General features: G+C 37.1%; 1 protein-coding gene across 4 annotated transcripts in view; it reads right to left on the bottom strand.

Moving 5' to 3' along the window:
* UEVLD (UEV and lactate/malate dehyrogenase domains) overlaps positions 1 to 24,163 on the bottom strand; it is a 44,033-nt gene that overhangs the window by 11,176 nt on the left and 8,694 nt on the right. For 2 of the 4 annotated variants that reach the window (XM_019714953.3, XM_088791691.1), the window contains 7 exons: positions 21,048 to 21,113; positions 16,177 to 16,340; positions 12,587 to 12,722; positions 9,668 to 9,786; positions 6,838 to 6,940; positions 1,823 to 1,993; positions 646 to 819 (listed from right to left, as the gene is read on the bottom strand). In XM_019714953.3, the coding sequence (XP_019570512.3) occupies positions 646 to 819; positions 1,823 to 1,993; positions 6,838 to 6,940; positions 9,668 to 9,786; positions 12,587 to 12,722; positions 16,177 to 16,340; positions 21,048 to 21,113 (933 nt within the window). The remainder of the gene's footprint in view (positions 1 to 645; positions 820 to 1,822; positions 1,994 to 6,837; positions 6,941 to 9,667; positions 9,787 to 12,586; positions 12,723 to 16,176; positions 16,341 to 21,047; positions 21,114 to 24,163) is intronic. The other 2 variants (XM_074336114.2, XM_019714958.3) reach the window with 2 other exon arrangements.

Raw genomic sequence — 24,163 nt, forward strand, 5'->3', positions numbered from 1 at the left:
CCGCAGTTTGGACACCCCTGCCCTAGACATTCGTTGCTCTAACACATCTGCTGCAAGTTCTTGTTTGCTACTGTTTTCTAGGGTCCTATTGATTAGAGCTTCCTGTCAGGCAGCATTATGAGCCTGAAAAGTAGTTCTGCTTTAATCACACAGCCAAGTTTTATAAAAGTGTATTCTATAGCCTTTCTAGCATTGAATTTTCTAGGTAGCCAGTGCAGATTTATACAGATTTAAAATGCTGCTGTATTTTATTAAAATAATTTTCTTAAAAATACCACATATGACAAAATCAGAAAACACAGAAAAGTACACAATTTTTAAAAGTTACCTCTAACCCCGATACAACAACTGTTAATATTTAGCATCAAAGCATACAGGAAGCTTTAAATTCTAAGAAAATAGTTTTGAGAACATATACAACCTGACTAAGGGATCACGACTAATCTTAAACTTACAGAAAAGTAAATATAAGTAGAATAACATGTTTCAAGGAGTCTATTCACAATATAGGTAGCACATGTTACACAGAAGGCACTCAAATGTGGAACAAAAACCAACTAAGCTCCACAATTCTTGAGTCCCCAGATATATCTGAATAACATGGCCACTGGTGATTTGAGCCACTGGTGAAAATGTGTTTCTTACCTTTGTCTTCTCCCTGCTCACCAATAACCCATACTTCTTTTCCTGAAGTCTGTGCCTTCAAAACATTTGTAATAATATACTGTAATCTCTGTGAATCCAGATTGCATCCAATTCCAATCACTCGATTTGCAGGAAATGTACTCAGTTTCCATGTCACATAGGTCATGATTTCCACTAAATATTGCATACAAGGTGAAAATGTAGAGATTTAAAAAAATATTCTCTTAGCCTAGTTCATAAACAAATATTTATTATTTTAATAAGTATATGAGAACTTGTACATACTGTTCTTAGGTCTAAAAGCAATATAAGGCATAATATATTTTTAATGTATATTAAAAACACAAACCAGATTTCAGCATGATTTAACATCACTTTGTTGTTAAATATAAATTGTTAAGAGTAGAAAACAGATAATTTCCTAGTATAGTTAAGCAAGGAGGAGGAAAACTGGGCACAGAAAACTGGAAGACAATTTTGTTTTCATTGATCGAGTTCTCTTTTACATCTATCTTAAGATGAATTTGAATTTCTATCTTTAAATTAAAATATGGAATCACATACCACCACTATGCAGTATAGCATTGTGAACAAAAACACAACTTTTTCTTACATGCCACAAGGGTATCAGGAATTAAAAGAGACCAGTGTCTCTCAACCAATTACTATAGGAAAACAAGTGAAATGCATACCACACTCCTCTATTGGGAAGATTTAAAAAACATGTTCACTAATTTGAGTCCAGCACCACATCTAACTCTTTGAAGATATTTCTTTTTTAAGTAAAACAATTTCAAATACAAAATGTTAACCTGCACTCTTGCATGCTCACTAACAGTTTATGACACTTTGGAATTAACAAAAGATCTTTCACATAAGCCAGCATTTTTCTCTTGGGTGTTTAACGATTTTTCTCACTGAGGGAAGCATGGCTAACAACCTGGAACATAATAATATTACATTTTTAAAAAATCATAATTTGTAACCTTCCAGTTAATGCCAGTCGTAAGAAATAACTTATTGAAAAGATATGGAAATACTGTAGTGTTCATTATAAGCGCAATTTAACTGAATACTCCAGCCGTCCCTTTATAATCTAGTTTTATGACTTTCATGAGTAATGGCAATTCTACTGATGCACTGGACCGTCAACTTCATTTAAAATAAAACCTTTCACCTGGTTGAGATGCAACGAGCAGGACACTGTGTTGACTGTAATGTCCCAGAGCAGGGACAAGGGCTCTGAACAGATCCACGTTTCTCTGTACCACGTCAAGGTAGGACTGAGAACTACCCAGCGAGTTAACTGTGAAGATGACCACCTTGGAATGAGCGGAGGCAGACAAATCTAATGAATAAAAAGAAACAGTCTGAGCTCAAGATGTAGGTTTTAATCAGGTCTAAGTTCAGGACAATGACGTTTTTCTTTTCTACAAGCAGAGAGCTTTTAGGTGCACCTGCCCTCAGGTCCATCCTATTTCCATAGGAAGTACACGAAGTGCTGAAGTTTGCCACCAGAAAGAAGATTAAGAGCATAAGTGTACCCCAAGGTGGGGAAAGAGAGCAATAAAGCCAAATAAATCACAGGATCCAGAACCCACAGATAAGGAATTAACGATTTTTACGTAATTCACAACTCTCTCTCTCTCTCTCTCTCTCTCTCTCTCTCTCTCTCTCTCTCTCTCTCTCTCCTCTTTAGAAATATCTGCCCTCAGTGTCTTCATTCACCTCAAGCCTCAAATGGGATCCTCCTGAGTAGCAGTCAGATTCAGTGATTTCTAGGGTGGCCTGCATTTCTAGTTTTCCAGAGTGAAAAGAAAAGACCAAAAAAATGAAAAGAGGGAAAAAAAGACCATCACTATCTCTTGGTATGGACTCTTATGCAAACACAGAAATTTCAAATGTCATGGGAATAAGAGACATAAACAGAATCTTGCCTTGGAGCCATTTAGCTACAAAGACCACTGTGGCAGAGTCTCTGATTGGAGTCGCCACTATCATCAAAAGTGACTGACTCCCCCCTGTAACCTTCTGGGTAACAAGATGAAGGAGATCTGCAACATGGAGGACGCTTGGGGAAATAGTTCCATGTCTGTGATTTTCCCCGCTGTTTCAGTGACTGATGGTCACTAGAATGATCAATCCCGCCCAATTCAGTGCTTTTACAAATCGAGACCATGTGAAAGAGTTCTGAAGATGGGAGTGCTTCAAAGACCTTGGTATCTGTTTATTCTCTTGGAGTTCACAAGCAAGTTTTGTTGTTGCTAAATTTGTTATGGAGCCGCAAAGCTACTGAAATCACTTCTTTACCCAATTGGACTACTTTTGAGGATCTTCAGTGTGTGTCTTTTTGTTGTTGTTGTTGTTGGGGGAGGGTAACAGGACTTTATTGGGGAACAGTGTGTACCTCCAGGCCTTTTTTCCAAGTCAAGTTGTTGTCCTTTCAATCTTAGTTGTGGAGGGTGCCATTCAGCTTCAAGTTGTTGTCCTTTCAGTCTTAGTTGTGGAGGGCGCAGCTCAGCTCCAGGTCCAGTTGCCGTTGCTAGTTGCAGGGGGCACAGCCCACAATCCCTTGCAGGACTCGAACCGGCAACCTTGTGGTTGAGAGGACGCACTCCAACCAACTGAGCCATCCCAGAGCTCAGAGGCAGCTCAGCTCAAGGTGCCGTGTTCAATCTTAGTTGCAGGGGGCACAGCCCACCATCCCTTGAGGGACTTGAGGAGTTGAACCGGCAACCTTGTGGTTGAGAGCCCACTGGCCCATGTGGGAATCGAACTGGCAGCCTTCGGAGTTAGGAGCATGGAGCTCTAACCGCCTGAGCCACCGGGCTGGCCCCAGTGTGTGTCTTTTTTATAAAATGTATTTCAGGGCCGGCCAAAATGTATTTCATGCCCAGCCAAAATTAACAAGGGGAACCTGAAATTTGTCCCGAGATAGTGTGCTCTCAGTTAGCATTCTCTCCTTGGCGACAAGCGCCATGCCCTACATATCCACCCCAAGGATTCTACTCTTTCAATTATCTGAAACCACGATTATTGATGGTTAATGAAACACACAGGAGGAAACAATTTCCTCAGGTCCTAAATGGCCTCACAGCCTCCAGGGTCCATGTACTAAACAGTCCCCTAAAGTCATTTGGAAGAGTTAAGAGGTCCCTTAAGAATTTCAGTACCTGGAAATGACAGGCACAAGGGAATAACCAGCTCCCCCAGGGATCCTCTACTCGAAGCCGACAGAAGGATCATTAAAGCAACTATTGCACTCTTTCTAGAGACAGAAAATGAAGTCATTGTATCCTACAGGGATCCAGAGGCTTGCTAGCACGATTACACCCAAGTTTTATAACCTAGAGGTATAACTTCAACTTTAGTTCTTAGTACATTTAGGCTTGTGAGACCATTATGCCTCAACATTTTACTTGGAAAATATGGTCAAGGAATACAAGGGACCAAAGGAAGGAAAGGCAAAGAAAAGCCAAACAACTACAACATATTACAAACTGACTTTCACTGTCACCTGGTTTCGGAAGGTTAGAATAAACACTTTCTAGTTCAATGGTCTTCCACTTTTTTTGATCATGCATCCCCGGTAATAAAATATTTTTAAGTCCACATCCCCAAATATAGTATTTACCTACATATACCGGGATGCCAAAAAAATATATAACAGATATTATCTATGCTCAAGCAGTAGTTCGCCGTAATCGGAAGTGTCTGGACGCTAATGGTCACCACTTTGAGCACCTCTTGTAATTGCAGAAGTCAAACGTGACTTGTATTCATCTTTTGTTATCAGTATATATTGAGTATTACAATTACTACAGTTTTTTTCTTTCTTAAAATGTGTATACATTTTTCTGGCTCCCTCTGTATATGCCTGTACTAATTTATTATGTACATTATAAAATACATGTAAAATTTTTTAATTAAAATTACTTTTTTAACATTTAAAATTTTATTTATTAATTATACAGAAATGCTTTTTGTTCTTATTAAAACTTATTTTAACAATACATTTTTTCCCAGATAAGGAAAACTTAAAGCAGTACATACAGCACCACCAAACTAGTATTACAAAAAATGTTAAAGGGACTTCTTTAAGAAGAAAAAAAGATAAAAAATATGAATAATAAAATGGCAATCACTACAACCAATAATTACTTTAAATGTAAATGGATTAAATGCTCCAATCAAAAGACATAGAGTGGGGCCAGCCTGGTGGCTCGGGCGGTTAGAGCTCCATGCTCCTAGCTCCAAAGGCCTCCCGGATGGCTCAGTTGGTTGGAGTGCATCCTCTCGACCACAAGGTTGCCGGTTCGACTCCCACAAGGGATGGTGGGCTGCACCCCCTACAATTAGCAACGGCAACTGGACCTGGAACTGAGCTGCGCCCTCCACAACTAAGACTGAAAGGACAACTTGAAACTGAATGGCACCCTCCACAACTAAGATTGAAAGGACAACAACTTGACTTGAAAAAAATACCTGGAAGTATACACTGTTCCCCAATAAAGTCCTGTACCCCTTCCCCAGTAAAAAATCTTAAAAAAAAAAAAAGACATAGGGTGGCTGAATGGATAAGAAAACAAGACCCTTACACATGCCGCCTACAAGAGATTCACTTCAGATCAAAAGACACACACAGACTGAAAGCAAAGGGATGGAAAAAAATATTTCATGAGGATGTAAATGGTAGAAAAAAACTGGGGTAGCAATACTTATACCAGACAAAATAGATCTTAAAACAAAGAGACAAAAAAGGACCCAGCAATTCCACTTCTGGGTATTTACCCAAATAAAACCAAAACACTAATTTGAAAAGACATATACATCCATATGTTCATTGCAGCATTATTTACAATGGCGAAGACACAGAAGCAACCAAGTGCCCATCAATAGATGAATGGATAAAAGAAGTGGTACATTGAATGTTACTCAGCTATAAAAAAGAATGAAATTTTGCCATCTGTGACAACATGGATAGACCTAGAGCGTATTAAGTGAAATAAGTCACACAGAGAAAGACAAATGCTATATGATCTCACTTATATGTGGAATCTAAAAAAATAAATGATAAACAAATGAACAAACAAACTCACAGAGAACAAACAGACACAGAGAACATTTTAATGGTTGCCAGATGGAAGGGGGATGGGGGTGGGGAGATGGGTGAAAAAGGGGAAGAGATTAAGAAGGACAAATTGGGAGTTACAAAATAGTGATGGGGAGGTAAAGTATAGCATAGGGAACACAGTCAAGAGTAATGTAATAAGTATGCATGGTATCAGATGGGTCCTAGGTTTATCAGAGTCATATAAATGTCTAATCACTATGTTGTACACCTGAAACTAATATAATATTGTTTGTCAACTGTAATTGAAAAATAAAAAATTATTTAAAAAACAAACAAAAAAAACTCAATATATTTTTAGTGAAAGCAATGTGAATTGAATTTTTTAAAAAATCTTGATTTAGCACTTTGCTATATACCAAGAGGCAGGTATTATTCCCACTTTTAGATGATCAAACTGAACTTTGAGAGATTATATAATCTGACACATGTCAGAGGTATAATGTGGCAGAACTAGGATGCACACAGCATCTGACTAACTTTAAAACCAGTGTTCTTAACCATTATGAAAAAGCAAGCAATCAGAGAAAACAAATTTATACTAAATGTAAGCCAGAGACAGAGAACAAATCCAATCTGATAATCAACTGCAGTCTCTGAATGACTCTGGGTAAGTCACTTAACTTATTTGAATCTTAGGGGATTTGGACTAGGTGCACTGGCATTACAATCTAGGACTCTAGGCAAAGCATAGAGGATTTTTAGGGCAGTGAGAGAACTCTATGATATGATAATGGTGGATACAGGTCATTATAGATTCGTCCACACCACCCATAGAATGTACAACACCACGAGTAAATCCTAATGTAAACTATGAACTTTGGATGATAATGATGTATCCAGGTAGGTTCATCAATTGTATCACTCAGGTAGAGGATGTTGACAAGGGGGGAGGCTATGTATGTGTGGGAGCAGGGGGTATATGGGAAATCTCTGCACATTCTGCTCACTATTGCTCTGAACCTATAACTGCTTTAAAAAATAAAGTCTATTTAAAAAAATTCTAGAACTTAAATATGAGAGCAAACAAAGCATCCATTTTTTAAGCAGAAAAACCAGACCTTTGCTGATCTCCACATTCGGAAGGTTGAAGATATCAAGGTCCATCATCCCTCCTTTAGTCCCTTCTGAGAGGTCTAAGAGGACAAGTCTGTCTGCAATGCCCTGTACAATAAGAAAAAGAACAACATCACACTGGACATGGCTGGTTAGTCACTTTTAATTCATTCAGAATAATGTGATCCTTTAGGCTTGTGAAAACTGGGATCTAACAAGGGCTAACTCAGAAGTCACAGAGTGCAGGTTTCTTTTGATGGAACGAATAATAAAGATGATGCGGTACACTGTGTTTGCTATTGTTCTTGAGCTTACGTTTTCATTTTGATGTCATAATTTACCTTCTGAAAGAATTTAGAGTGATTTTTTGGGTCTATTTTAGCATCACAGTTAACACTATTGCCAAGCTTCTCTTTAAAAAAAGGATAATAACCATAAATCTAAAAGGAAATCCTATTATCATGTGGTCCTCTCCCCAGACAGCTCACGGAAAATACCTGCACGTGCCTGTAGGTGGCTCTCTGGGTGCCATGGTGGGTTGACCGTACATGACAACGTGGAACTACCAGAAGTCAGTTTACCTTTGTGCAAAGTCTTTTTCCAAAGTAGTAAAGGAGGTGAGGATGTCTCCCACCTTAGAGTGCAGGGGCAAGAGTACCCAGGGACCTACCAGGCTATCAGGTAGAAAGTACAGAAGTTAAGAAAACAACCCAGCTGTACTACTTATTAGCTCTGTAATGTTGGGCAAGTCACTGAACTTGGCCTTACTTCATGGGTTGTGAGGATTAATTATGTGACATAGGGCTGGCGGAGAGCAGTCCTCTCTAAATTGTACCTATTAATTTTATTATTGTTAACCACACTTGTAAGAGAAATGCAAAGAAAACTATGAGTTACCATTTTTCATTTATCAGACAGGCAAAGATCCAAAAATTTAACAATAAAAAACAGGTATTTTCATATGTTGTAGGTATGAGAATAAACTGGTATAATTGACATGGGAGATAATTTGACAATTTCTATCAAAATTTTAAAATACAGTAACTCCTTTAACCCCCAATCTCATTTATAGAAATTATCCTACAAGTTTATTAGTACATGTGTCTAATAATACAATAGGTATACAGATATTCAAAAGACTAGAAACCACCCAAATGCCCATCAATAACAACAACAGTAATAATGAGGCAGTATAACATAGTGGTTTGGAGCACAGCTTCTCCAGCTTGCAGGCATCGCATTAAATAGACTAGTGAAGCACATGGATCACCAGGGATTTTGTTTAAATGCAGGTTCTATAAATAGATTGCCTAGCCTGGCTGCATTTATTAGCAGTCTGACTGGGCAAGTTGGGTACCTCCCTATGCCCTTGTTTCTTCACTTGTAAAATGGCAGTAATGATGGTATCTAAGCCACAAAGCTGCTGTAAAAATGAGTGCCTGGCACCTAGTAAGCATTCGGTAAAGGTTAGTTACTGCTGGTACCACCATTCCTTCATACCACTGTCACTATTATGACTGCTATTGTACTATTTGAATGTTGTGCCTTGTATGAAAACATTGTTTAAAAAAGAAAAATGGAAAAAATGTTCCATCTAGATAGTTCACAAAGGAATACTGATAGTAAGACTCTTAAACAGTTAAAGCAACATGACTTTAAAGGGCCTTCCTATACTTAATAAAAATGAAGAAAATTGATAAAATTCAGTACTGTTAAGGATACCAAAAATCAGGTCAGTGTGCACTTTTTTATTAGTAGCATAAATTAGTGCTTCCTGAAGAACCATCTAGCAATATGTAATAAGTGCCATAAAAACCATTCATGCCCTCTGACTAGCTAGTATTATTTTTGAAATTATGTACACCTACAAGAAAATCCAGATGAGAAAATAAGCAACTTGTAAAGCAATGTTTACAGAAGAATTCTGTTTAGTAACAAAGGAACTGAAAATAATTCAAATTCCAATTAAGAGGGAACAGTATATTCAGATAGAGGGTGCAATAAATAAAACTATAACATCTCAAAAGTTAGTATATATTGTTCTGAGCAGCCAGGTTTTAAATTTTTCTAGCTCCCTGGATACAATTTAATTATTTGCTTGAAGTAGAATCTACCTCCAAGACACATGTGAGCCTTAAATGAAAGAAATTAGATGATAAGGAAAGGGAAGAATTTAGATGGTGAACAATCAAATTTTACTAGTAAAGAAAACCAAATGCCAGCTACCAAATAAACAGAGGAAAGGTATTCTATTCTGGGCTACATCCCTCAAATGACATAATAGACATGCTGTTACCAGCACACTGGGCACTGGAGGGACTTTTGAACCGCTCTAGAAGGGGATTCAAATGCCTTTCTGAAAATAATTTATGCAGAAAAAATATAGTAAAAAGAACTGATGAAAAATAAACAAATCTCAAACTAGTAAAATGTCAACTCAGGAATTATGGTCCTAAAAGAAAGTACACACAAGAAAAAGGCAGTCTTAACAAAAATGCTAATTTTAGAGCTAAAATTATTAAATAAGAGTTTAATTAAAGCAGCACGACAGAAAACAAAAGAGTTTGTGACTCAGTCAGATGAATGTTAAATTGAGGTTTCCCTTGGATTAGGATGATGAGCTCATTGTCCAAACCACTTTTTCAAAGCCTAATTAAGAGGCAGCATCCCTGATGAGAGTTTTCAACTATTTTTTTGTCAACTAACTACAGTATAAGACAAAATGAGGTTTTCCCACATAACGAAATTAAGCCATGACTTCTTGTATGTTAAATATAAACTACCTAAAAGCGTTGCAATATAACAAATGTATTTATGACCACTATCCTTACATACCTTGGCTGAAATTGCTAATGTGCAGGCAACTCCCAGTTCTCCACCTCCAACCACAGTAATTTTGTTAATTGTTTTATTCTCATAATTTGCCCAGTTCTTTGAATTTATGTCTGATACACCTAGAAAGCAAAGTGAATGATTATGAGAACTTAAAAAATACACCAAACTTCAATAACTTGGACAGAAAACACTGTGCTACTGTGTTTCCCTAAAAATAAGACCTAGGAGACCATCAGCTCTAACGCATCCTTTGGAGCAAAAATTAATATAAGACCCGGTCTTATATTATGTAAGACCTGGTATAATATAATATAATATAATATAATATAATATAATATAATATAATATAATATAATATAATACCAGGTCTTTATAATATAATACCCGGTCTTATGAGATCGGGTATTATATTATATTATATTATATTATATTATATTATATTATATTATACCGGGTCTTATATTAATTTTTGCTGCAAAAGACACATTAGAGCTGATGGTCCAGCTAGGTCTTATTTTCGGGGAAACATGGTAGTTCATAATAGGCACTCAAAAATACTTGTTGAACATACGAAATGCAAGAAAGACAGGAATCTCATATTAAATATTCTACTAAATACAGGCTACTCTTTTTTTTTTCTTTTTTTTAAGGAGGGCACAGCTCACAGTGGCCCATGAGGGGATCGAACTGGCAATCTTGGTGCTAACAGCACCACTCTCTAACCAACTGAGCTAACCGGCCACTCCTAAGGCTACTCTTTAAAAAAGAAAATACGAGGTCTGACAATTAAGTTCGGGAACTCATCCTAGAAAAAGTGCTACATACCTCATTGCTGAATATCACTATGGTCACCTTCAAAGTATTCCCCTTAGGAAGCTGTGCACTGATGCCAGGGCCTAGTCCACCCTTCAAAGCAATTTTGGAACTCTTTTTCTGGAATGGCCATCAGAGCTGTCGTCATATTACACTTGATGTCCTGAATGTCATCAAAATGTCTTCCTTTCAATATTTCCTTTATCTTCGGGTAAAGAAAGAATTCACTGGGGGGCCAGATCAGGTGAGTAGGAGTAGGGAGGGTGTTCCAGTACAGTTATTTGTTTACTGGCTAAAATCTCCCTCACAGACAGTGCCGTGTGAGCTGGTGCATTGTCGTGATGCAAGAGCCGTGAACTGTTGGCAAGAAGTTCAGGTGGTCGAACTTTTTCATGTAGCCTTTTCAGCACTTCCAAATAGTAAACTTGGTTAACTGTCCAGTTGGTACAAATTCATAATGAATAATTCCCTTGATATCAAAAAAGGTTAGCAACACTGTTGCAACAAGTTCACGAACTTAATTGTCAGACCTCGTATCTTTTCAAACATTTATAAAATATTATTTAAGACCGTTACTGTAGGCAGAAAGAAGAGGGCCATGGGGAAAGAAGGGAGAGGAAGGAAAGGAGGAAGCGTGGGAGACAAAGGAAAGAGAGATGAGATCATTCTTAAGAAAAGATGCAGCTACAGCTAACTATAATAGATTATAATACTACCAGCATTGCGGGCAGGGAAAAAATCTCCACCCGCTGTGCCACCATGACAGTTCCAACAAGGCCAAGTATTAATAAGAACCAGGAAATCCCACTTCCCCACAGGAAGGAGTAGTCAGCAAAGACAGCTGGGACCCGCCCTGGGAACACCTGGGACACCACTCCTAAAACTTGAATATTCTGTGCCTTCATTTGAATAAAATCCTAAGCCTCTTTGTTCATCAGCACAGTTGCCCTCCTCCTGGCCTGCCCACGCCCATCATTTTGGGAGTGTATTCTTTTTCTTTACTTTAATAAATCCTCTGATTGCTTGGCTTTGTCTGTGTTGCTTATTAGGTACAGCCTCGAATTCCTTCCCATGACGTTCACCAAGAACCCCCATTCTCCGGTAACAAGACTAAAAAAATAGGATTTCTGTAATTCTGAAAAACATTGTGATTCTTACTACTCTGGTCTAAAATGTAAAGAAATATATAGCTCCTCACTAAATTTTATATGCATGGGTATTTTGCTTTATACTCAATGAGAAACACTGAGAATCAAAGATTTTTCTGGTCCAACATATTGAAATGAGGTGGGGCGGTTGGATGGCTCAGTTGGTTAGAGCGCAAGCTCTGAACAACAGTGTTGCCGGTTTGATTCCCACATGGGCCAATGAACTGCGCCCTCCACAACTAGACTAAAAACAACAGCTTGAGCTTGGAGCTGGGCCACAAGTGGACGACCAGTTGGTTCAGTGGTTAGAGCGCAGTGCTCACACCACCAAGGTTGCTGGTTGGATTCCCACATGGGCCAGTGAGAAGCAATGGCTTGAGCTTGGAGGTGAGCTGCTGGTAGGCGGCCAGTTGGCTCAGTGGTTGGAGCACACTGCTCATAACACCAAGTTCGCTGGTTTGAGTCCCACAAGGGCCAGTGAGCTGCGCCCTCTACAACTAGATTAAAAACATTGAAAATGACTTGAGTTAGAGCTGAGCTGCACCCCCCCCACAACTAGACTGAAAAAACGACTTGACATCCTGGAAAAACATAGTGTTCCCCAATATTCCCCAAATATTAAAAAAAAAAAAAAAAAAAAAAAGAAATGAAGCAAAGCCCTATAATTATGTAATGAAAAAATTTGGGACAATTACTATATATTGAGTGGTTTTGAACAAAACCCGAATTATTTTATCTGTCAGTATAAGAGTAATATTTTACATTTTAAGAAACCATATTCATCGGAACTGTATGGTAGGTAATAGTTCATAAATGTACAGGAATTTATGATTCAACATAAATACGTGTGTATATATATACATATATATGTATATTTGTAAAAATCAAGTAACAGAGAGTAAAGGCTATTAGTGAGAAATTATAAATTCATAACTCTCTGATTAACAAAAATACAAACCTTCCGTGATTTTTGCAATATAGGACAGCAAGTCCACCTGCCGCGCCTCATCAGATGATGACAGAGAATACAGGGGAAGTTCCTCTTGAAACTTGGCAATCATTTCTTTAACTAATCCAACAATGACAGATTTAGGCTGCAGAATGCACACAAAGGGAAGAGTTATGTAAAAAATTTGCTAACAAATACTAACTACATTGTTAAGTATACATTGTTATAGAGGTAGCCAAAACAAAGTATTGCACTATACTCTCATTTTTTGAAAACTTCCATAGAAATCATGTGACACCTTCAACAGCTTTAATACTTTTAACTGAAAAAATAAAGGGAGAAAAGCTACATATACATCTCCATAAAGTGGGAAAATAGCAGGAATGTGCTCATCTGCAGAGTACCTATGTTTGGGAATGATCTGTCTTTTTTTAACTTTTTATTTTGAAATAATTGCAGACTATAGAAAAGTTGCAAAAATAGTACACAGATTTTCCATATACTTTTCACTTCACTTTTGCTTTCTTAGTCTCTTTCCCTCTAAATATTTTTCTGAACCAAGTGAGAGTAAATTGCAGATACGATACCTCTTCACCCCTAAAATACTGAGAAAGAGAGTGAAGAAATAACATGGCGTCACCACAGTCAAGCTGCTTAATTACTAAACTCAAGTAGACTCAGGTATGAGGAAACAATTCTATTCTTGTCTAAACTAGCTTGAGACCTTAAACTTTAGAACGTTCTGGTCCTGTGTCAATGCCTAGATATGTAGCAAACCTCCAGATAACCTCTGGTGACCCCCTGAAGGACTAAGGAAAGAATGTGCACTTATCCAGACCACTTAACATCCATTATGAAGACTGCCTGACAGCCATTACCCAGACAACCGGTCAGCTAGAAGATTACCATCTCAGACCAATCCAGAGACTACGAATGCAGGCCTGATTCCTAAGAATGGAACTTTTTTTTTTTTTTAAGAAGGGCGCAGCTCACAATGGCCCAAGCAGGGATCAAACTGGGCAAACTTGGTGTTATCAGCACCACACTCTAACCAACTGAGCTAACTGGCCACCCCAAGAATGGATTTAGTTTTTCTTTCTTCTTTAGAACACTCTGAGTATTGCCTAGTTGTGTTTCCAGTTTGCAAACCCTCTAAGACCCTTGAATAAATCTTAATCATTAATTTCTAGCCAAGGCCTCCACATTCTTTTTGAGTCCATCTAATAACACTATAGTGTGTATTTCCAAAAAGGCAAAAACAAAATTAAACATTCTCCTATACAACCATTACCAAATAAGAAAATTAACATTGATAAAATATTATCTAGTCTGGTACCGTTTCTTTTCATTTAACTAGTTAAGCAACCCTAGTGAAGTTCACTTAATGTCACTGAGCTTCAGTGTTATCAGCAATATAATGTGAATAATAAATCTCAAGTGGCTACTATAAGAAACCAATGGGCTGATGCATGCAAACTATACACTGAGTGTAAAACAGATGGTTATTATTATTATTAGGAATATTTAGTAGTTTGTTCATTTTTAAAAGTCCTTGATTTCTCAGAGTCTGGGTATTTATAAATCACTATCACTATTTGTAAGTTAAGAGGAGGAGGCCAGTAGGATAAAAAACTCTTAACACCTTTAAAGATAAAGCAGATAACATAATGTGTGAGATTATAAAGTATAAGAAACTTTGGGGAGATGGTTATTGCGGCAAATTGGAAAGAGTGCTTGTGTAGGCACTCAAATTCATATTCAAAACAAAACAAAGTAAAACCAAACCACTGTGCTGTTCAAACAGAATTCTGTAGGCCTAATACAGCACGCTGATTCTCTTGGGGAAAATGTCTATAATCCTTGGCCTAGACAACCTTTAGATTCTTTCTAGCTCCAAAATTCTATATAATTACACTACATAATTATAATTCCAACTGCATGTGGAACTTCAAGTTACCATAGCACTTTTAAATAGGGCAATTTAAATAATGTAATGTCTTAAGACTAGTTTTAGCTTATAATAAAGAGGCTCAGAATAGTAACATGAAATCAATACTGTCTGAACTGAAATCAAACACAGACTCAACTATCTCTGAGTATTTATTAAACAAACAAACAAAACTATGAAAAGAGGGGCCAAAGGAAGCCAGAAGGAGAAAACAGGAAATATGAATTCCCACAAAAAGGCACAGATTTCAAAACACTGTTTGAGGATAATTTTTAAAAAAGAAAAGCAAGTAAAAAAGAAAGGTAAAATGGATAGAGATAAGCAGATAATTCAAAAAAGAAGAAACATACGTGATAGATAAATATATGAAAATGATTTCAATTTCTCAACTAACCAAAGAACTAAACATTAAGACATCGTTTTTTGTCCTTCAAATGGACAAATTTTTATCATGTTCCACTCATAACATTTAACTGACAATCTTATTTAAATCACCAAGTAATATAAATAATGCACAAGTTCAAAAAAGATCAATGTTTCCCCATCTAAACTCCACTACTGACAATTGTGTGAATCCTGTCTTTTAGTATTTGTTTTTCTTCTTTTAAAGGTTTTATATATATGAAAGATATAGAAAACCATAAAAACAAAGTAAAGTATCCACAATTGCACACCTTTTTATAGAATTTATATAAAATCAGAAGTGGTAATCCTAACGCCATCTGTTACTCCAACCTCACTTGACTCTGACATATATATCCCTGTCCTCCTGTTCTACAACTTTCTGGGTACCTATATTATAAATTATCCTTTCATGAAAGTTTTCATTTCTTTTAGAAATGAGAGTATATTCTACAACCTCTAAGTAAATGTGAAGAGATAAGCAAAGGTTTGTTTTCTTTTAATGATAATACCTTCTGTGAGAGCAGGGGTGCTCTGACACAGGTGCTCATCTACACTGCTTTCTACTGATGGTAGCCATGCAACATTTCGTCTACCTTTTGGAAGCCAATTTGGCGATATACAAGAATAGCCTTCAACACATTTACAACCTTTGATCCAATAATTCTACTCCTAAAGATTTACCATGCTCAATATAATGGTAGATGAAAAACGCAGAAAACAAAATTGCATAATGTGAGATCTATAAAACAAGTAAATTACAGTTACATACATCAATGTGGGTAAATTTTAAAAACTTAATACTAAGTTAAAACAAAGCACATTAACAGAAGATTATACACAGTATGATTCAATTTATGTAAAGGTCAAAAACAGGCAAAACTACAAATAAATACATATATTACATAAGACTCTTTAATAGGGAATGACTGGGAAATAATGCCCAGTATCTTGCTAGTAGCTTTTCATGTACATTAACAAGCAGCAAACAACTATAAAAAGACAGGGAGCAAACAACAGTTGGCTCCTAAGCCTGGAGAGAGCAGCTTCAGGCAGGCTGCTGTCATCAGGGTTCTGGGACTTGGGTGACCCCCAGGAGGGGCTGAATTTCAAATTACTTTTAAAGACCATATGAACAACATCGTTGAAAGAAAATTCAGTAACATATTTGTTACTTTGATCAACTAGGATCAAAGATAAATACTCAGACAAATAAGAACTTTTGAAAGAAAATCCAACTTGATCTTACATGGCTCCAGTTTTGGAGGTAGGGCAAGTATATTCTGCCTTGAGCGTCCACATGTTTTCCAACTGAGATTCCCATATTTGCAGTTGGCTTTAAGAAGCAAATGGGGGGAGCAAAAGGGTGAGAATCCAAAATCCACAAACGAATTGGTATGTTATATGTATTACCTATTTGAGACAAAATAAACACACTTCAAACAACAATAAAACATACACATTTACTTATGGCATAGCTAGGTAGCATTTTATAATAAGTCGTGTAGTCAAGTTTATATAAAAAGGATTTCTGTAAATCGAGGCCTATTTTCCCCATTTCATTTACATTCACATTGGAAATATGTTCCATTTAAAGCACCAGCATAACATTTGAGAAAATTTAATTAAGACAATGGCCAGCTCATCCAATTCAACTCAATAAATATTTATAGGACCTATTGTGTCAGGAGTTTGAGATACCCCATCTTCACTACGTAACCTTCTCTGCTCTACCCAAGCAGAGCTATTTGTACCTTTCTTGAATGGTAGTGGACACTTCTATTTTTATACTTACTTCTTCTGCATTGAAATGATTTGCTTACAGGACTGTTTCTCCTTTTACACTGTAAACGACTTCCTAAGAGAGGATTACGTATTACGTTTCTATATGCCCTGCACCAAGTATACTGCTTAACATACTGGCTGCTCAACAAAAGTTTTATGTGAATAAGAATGACAGAGGTAATAAACAAATGAAAAACGAATGAATGAGCAAAGACGAAGTTGCTCACTCATTGTAGGAACCATAACATACAAGCTAGGTTCGATGCATAGAACTTATCGCTGAAAATAACCTTAAGAGTTACCTTGTCTAGTGGTTCTAATTAGTGTACTGAGATAGGAACTTGCGTGTACTCATGTGCTCTTCGATGGTAACCATGTAACTCATGCCAACCCAGAGTCAAACTCTGACTGCCTTGGTTGCCAGGAAGCCCCACGCTAAACCTAATATAAGTGCAAAAAACTAACCTTAAACTAGAAATCTGATTAATTACCTCAGTTGTTTTACTGTAGCTCCTGATACTTATTCTTGCTTTCAAAGTCTTACTGCATATGTTTTTTACTGTTCTTAAGAACAGAGCTGCTCAAAAGCAAGAATGTCTAGGTTCAAGTCCCAGTTCCACACATTACACACATAGCTCCTACCTGATAAGGCTGCTGTGAGGATGAAATTAGCTAACGTATGTAAAATACGTAGATCAGAATATGACATGGTAAGAACCATGAAGTGTTGACAATTTTTGCAATTTACCTCAAACCCATTTTGTAAATAGGCTAGGTATAAATAAAAAGTGTTCTTTTCCACTGTCGTACTAAGGAAAGCCTCCTTCCACTGAAAGCTACTTTTTTTCATCTTGCTTACTCCTCCCCTAAGCACAATGATACTCAGCCCTGTCTGCAAATTAGAAACATTTAAGGGACTTCACAACATACCAATATCCAGGCAACTACCTCAAATTTTCTGATTCATTGGGATGGCCTCTGGACATAATTTTTTAAAAGCTTCCCATGTAATTCTAACGTGTAGCTGGGATTGAAAATCAGTACATTACAGAAATGTCCTTATACCTGGAGGGGTCTATTATTTTATATCAGCAGTTCTCAGAACCACATTCCTCTTCTACTTTTGTCTAACTATTAAAAACAATTTTTTTCATTGAGGTATGGCTACACAATAAGTCTAGTTAACATCTGTCACCACGCATAGTGTTTAAGTATTTACAATCAAGGTATAGGCATAGCTGTTGGTTGGTAGATAATCCATGATTATAAAGTCATGCGATCATAGCACCACAAAGGGACCAGCAGCTACTGAGATGCACCATCACATTCTTCCAGAAGTTTCTCTGTCTAATTTCTAGTTTCTCTAGTTTCTCTAAGCCAGTGTTTTTCAAGTGTTGGTCACAAAAATGCATCACAAAATTAATAGAGGAGGTTGCAAACAATATATTTTAAAATGGAATTAAACAGAAAATAGAATGTATGACACGTAGTATGGTATTTCAGTTATGCGCATATATGTGTGTGTGTGTACACATATACATACATACATATCTATTACCTATCTTTATAAAAGTATTTATTATTGTAGGGTCACAGTTAAAACATTGGAAAGCCACAATGCTAGGCCATGAAAATTTTTTTGTTTAATAACATAGCTGGAGTGGCAGTCCAAACCCCGATAGAGCCACTTTCTGTGTCAATCACTATACATTAAAGATAAGGAAAGAAATGTTTATTAAGGGTATTTTCCTGAGATCAGTGACCTGCTACCTCCATCAATGCCCCTTCCCAGCAGTATTCATGCATTTTAATAGCCTACGCCAGGCAAAGCACCTGGTGAGCCCGATTCCCTTGTCTCACTGGTAAGATGTCACTACTGGTGTTCTCTATTCTCTTCTTCCTTCTTTCCCATTCTTTTCTGTCAGCAATTGCCCTGCCTCCTACCCTGCCCATTTATCTTTCAGTAATTCATTAACCAAAGAGTCAGAACTCCTGGTAGAGTCCTCAGATTTAAAGTAACTATCTCATAAGAATTTAAGTTAGCTATAAAGTTTCTAAAGAATGGGTGGATGAGGAAAAAGTGTCATCAAGACCTTGATACAATCTTGGAGGGATGATATGAAATAGACCAGAAAAATCTCTGCAGGTAAACATAAGGAAGCAGCAACAGAAGATTCATATCGGAATAGGACTGAATGGGAGGTTAGATATATGCTTAACCTCATCCTGTCTAAATATTTTTAGAATGAGCATGTATTATTATAGTTATTATACTAACAACACGAATAACTAAAAGAAAGTAATACAGGCAGACAAACAATAATGGCCAACATTTATTAAGTACTTACCATGCCAGGCACTCTGCCAAGAGTTTTCCTTATAGTAGTAATTCACTCAATCCTCACAATTCTAGAGTTAGGCTCTATTATTGGCCCATTTTATAGACGAGAAAGATAATATATTCTGACCTTCTGATCAGCAGGAAATAACTAGTGTGCACCACACTGAGCTGATATAATTCTAGTCAAAATTAAAGAAAAGAAGTGCACGGCCAGTAAGAAGGTATTGTAGGCACCATTACTACCTTGAAAGACCCCACACAAGAATCAATGACATAACTCCATGGCTCTAGGAGAGGCAGAGTGCCAATGAGGGGCATCTTACCAATGGTATTAAGAAAAATTTTATGTCTTCCTATTACCTCCCCCCACTGTTCTAGAAACTGAAATGCTACTAAGCAAGGATTCATTCAAAGTCATAGGCTCCTCTGTTACTACGCAACTACCCTTGAAATTATTGCGGTGGGTAAGAATTGTGAAATCAATCAATCAATCCATCAGTCATTGGGGTGGGTTAGAATTCTCTCTCTTTCTAATATCTAACTATAATAAATGCACAATACAAGTAACAGGGAACAGGTATGAGCAAAGTTCTCCAGGCAGCCAGAAAACAGTCTGAGAACTTGGCATGGAAGGAAAATAAAAATCAACTCTTATGTCAACGATACATGAAAGTACGCGGGATCTTTTCAATAACATTACCGTGTTTCCCCGAAAATAAGACCTAGCCAGACCATTAGCTCTCGTCTTTTGGAGCAAAATTAACATAAGACCTGGTATTATTTTACTATAATACAAGACCAATAAAATAAGACCGAGTCTTATATTAAGTTTTGCTTCTAAAGACACATTAGAGCTGATGGTCCAGCTAGGTCTTATTTTCAGGGAAACACGGTAGTGTAAAAGCAAGGTGTTACTTCATATTGAATTTATAGATTGCATATATAATATATACTTTGATGCCCACTGTCTGAAAACACACCTAAGATTAGAAGTGTTGAAGAAACTGAGAAGCCAAAATTTTTGTCTATAATTACTCATCTTCTATGTCTCTTTATCCTATATTTATGTTTAACTACTAGGAAGCTGTATAGATGACTAATAAAGTACTTATTACATGTTAAAAAAAATGAATTCTATAAGCACAGCACTGTATATTAGTGATTTTGGAAGTTATCCCTCCTGGGATTATTTGTATTTTAAAAGAACAATGATTTAATGGTGGAATTTCAGGCTCCACTTCAGAAAAACATACTGTAACCAACGCTTCACTGGTGTCCTTCAAACCACTCTATAAAAGCAATCTCCTGTGATACGTATCTGAAAGGTCAGCCCTGCTGGACATGGAGGAAGTAGGTCTGGACAAATAGGAAGAGTTACGTACGGAAAAGTTAGTGATTTTTTTTTTCTCTTGGGGCAAACACTTAACTATTTTGGTGACCTGTCAGGTCACTGAGACTGTGTTGCTTCCTCTGAGCTTTAATAACCCCTGTGTTTTAAATTTTTCCTGTTGTGAGTTTGAAGTTCCAACCCGATACCAGATTTATGGTCTTAGGTAAATCACTTGACTAGGCTTAGACTCAGTTAGACTCAGTTTCACCTACAGAATGGGGATAATACTACATCACATAGTGGGAAAGAGAGAGGCACAAAACATTGACGTAATGGAGAAAAAGGTGGGGATCCCTGCCATCTGCTACAGAAAAGAGAGATAACGCTCCACCAGAGCAGGCCTATGTCTGTCTTACTCTCCTCTGTATCCCAGCACCCAGCAGAGTAGTGGGCACATAGTTATCACTCAATATTTACATAACTGAATGTGTTGATATTAATCTAGGCCGTCCCAGATTGGGACAATCTGCTATACACAATAAGGTTCTGTAGAGATCACACACATGTCAAAGCACTGAGAATGTTAGGGCACTGAACAAAGGTTAAGTTCTTCTTAAACTGCTCTTTTAGAAAATTCCCACAATTTCTCAACTTCCACACTTACCCTGATACATCACAGGAATAGTACCAGTGACATTTAGCAGGTCTTTCTGGGAACTGTCTTTGAAAACTGGAAGAAAAAAAAAAGCCACAGAATGTGCAATCAGCAATAGGAAGAACAGTATTAAAGTAGGGTTGCCAGGAGTCAGAGGCGACTCAATGGCACCTAACACACACACACACACACACACACACACACACACACACACACACACACAGAAACACACATAACGTCTACACGTCTACATACCATCAGCTAGGAATCAGTAAAATGTTGACAAGGGGAAATTACTAGATGTTGTTTTCTTAGAAAGCAGAGAGGATAGTTGAAAGAACACAGGACTTTGACACTGAAATCCCAACTTCTAGGCCAATCTTCCCCACTTAGAAGCATGTGACTTTTTGTTAATTTCTTTGACCTTCGTTTTCATCGATTATAAAATAAAGTTAGTGAGACTGCATTATAAAGTTGTCACAAAGATCAAATGAGATAATGTGAAAGGCCTTAATAAGAAGAATTATAAAATGTGGAGACTTATTAAATAATTGTCACATGTAACAAATCACTTTCAGAAATCAGATTATAACTTTTATAATCAGAAAAGAAAATGTTAGCGGTATTTTTTAAAGTGACCTCTTAGAAAGATCAGTAATTATCTTCTTTGGTTTTTCTAATTTCATTATTCTCAACTTTTTTTTCAACTTTCACATCCCTGAAATTTCAACGTACTCATCAATAACTGGGACACATTGTGGAGAATTAATGCCCTAATCTCTGAACTGAATACAGAAAACACTACCTCTGGCTTCAAACTATCATACTGCCTTAGAATGTAGTCCTTTTAGTACCTCAGTAGCTATACTATCTAGGCAGGAAGAGAAAATGCCAAATAGACTTGATGACCTATTAGGATGGGAAAAGAGGAAACTAGGCCTGACAAAACTCAAGGCTAAGAGTGTCCATAAGTACAAATGTTTACCTTGAACTATATGAGTGAAAGGTAACAATGAGTGAAGGGGTCACTCCAAGGCAAAAATTAAAATGGAAAGAGGTGTGGAACAGGGATTGTTACTCAGGGATACAGAATAACCTAGAAAAGTGGTAGAGAAACCACAGGTGTAAATGCTTATTGTCAAATCATATTATTCAAAAACCCAAAACAGAAGTGATTATAATGTGTGACTATCATAGTCTTCAATAATAAAATATACATTGACAATATAAATCCTACAGCTTGAAGGTGTAATGGCACCATAGCTCACTTTCTCTAGACAGGCTATGATGAAGGAAGACACTGTAAAAGGACAAGCAGTATTCAAGCAAAAGGCAAGATAGATATGGGTACAAACCCCAACTCCATCCCTAACTAGCTATGTGTATCTTGAACAATTTATTTCAACTCTCTGAGCCTTGGTCTCTTTATTTGAAAAATAAAGATGATAATACTTACCTCACTGCTTTGGTTGTAAAAAAAAATATGCCAGATAACACAGATAAAACATTTGGAAGCATATCTGGCATTCATTAAATAGTATTAATAGCTGTTACAGCCCCATCCCAGGCAACGAGGTGCCAATCAAAAGAGGCCAGTCACAGATGGACCAGAACTGATCATTTCTTCCACATATAAAATTAGCTATATTTTGAGGAGTTATTTGAAGTATTTTTAGTCCTAAGAAATACTTCAAATAACTCCTCAAAATTTCTAATATATAAATCCAAATTAGATACATTTTCTTAACCCCAACTAATTCAAATATAAAACACACATGTAGAAAAAGAAGTTTTTCAAAACTGTATTTTGACTAATTCGTGGGTCCTGGAATTAATTTAGTGAATCTCAATCAGCATTTGTTTTTAAATGGAATGTAATAGAATAGAAGGGAACATGACTGAGTAGCCATAGTATTTTAGTTATATGTATATGGGGTCATGACACAAAACATATTTCTAAGTGTGGGCTGTGCTCAGAAATTTTTGAAAGATAGTAAGGTAAAATCTTTCTTAGGTAGCCAGACCTTCTATATTAAGTGAACCGGATAACTAAAATTTTGTTATTATAATTTAGAATCAACCATATATGTGGTCGGCAAAATAATGGCCTCCAAAGATATCCAGTGCCCTAATCCTTGGAACCTATGAATATGTGACTTTATTTAAAGAGACTTTTTAGATGCGATTAAGTTAAGGACCCTGAGATGGTAAAATTATCCTGTACTACTGGAGTGGGCCTAATCTAATCACATTGGTCCTTCAAAGCAAAGAACCTTCTTCTGGCTGTGGCCAGAGGGAGATTTGACTATAGAAGGATGGTCAGAGAAATGCGACATTGCTAGCTTTGAAGGTGGAGGAAGGAGACCTTGAGCCAAAGGATGTGGGTGACCTTTGGAAACTGAAAAAGACAAGGAAACAGATTCTCTCCCGGAGTCTCAGGAAAGGAACTAAGACCTGCCAACACCTTGGTTTTAGCCCAGATTTCTAACCTACAGAACTGTAAGATAGTACATTTGTGTTGTTTTAAGCCACTGAGTTTGTGCTAATTTGTTTCAGCAGGAATAGAAAATACAATGTAAATTGTATTAACCTAAATTTCCTCAGAAACCATAGGTCACAAAGGGTAGTGCAAAAGCAGGGGATAAAAGAGGGAAATGAGAAACTATAATTTTGTAGCTCTCTAAGTGTAGGGAAGATATTGAAGAAAATTTGCTTTCATTGTTTGACGTATGTTTATTAGCTTTTGTCTGTTCCTTCATGTGAAGTGATGGTTAGCTTAGGGCTAAAAGAATTCTGTGCTGTGATTAGGAGTTGAGTAAATTCCCCCTTTGGTCTCATTCTCCTGAGCAGGGGAGACATGAAATGATGTTGCTTACTGTATGAGATGATGTTGCTTTTCTGTCTGTGCTGTGAGGCTTTCATCTGTTACCGCATGTGAGGTGATGGTTAGCTTAGGGTTAAAAGAATTCTGTGATCAGGGGTTGAGAGAATTGCCCCTTTGGTCTCATCTTCCCGAGTGGGGGAGATATGAGATGATGTTGCTTTCTATCTGTCTCGCTCGCATCAGCAGATGAAGTGAAGAAGTAGCTAAGTTATAGCAGGACGACGTGACAGGCACGTTGCCA

This window comes from Rhinolophus sinicus, chromosome 14, assembly GCF_057876585.1.
Source record: "Rhinolophus sinicus isolate RSI-liver-muscle chromosome 14, RSI-T2T, whole genome shotgun sequence".
Classification (NCBI taxonomy): domain Eukaryota; kingdom Metazoa; phylum Chordata; class Mammalia; order Chiroptera; family Rhinolophidae; genus Rhinolophus; species Rhinolophus sinicus.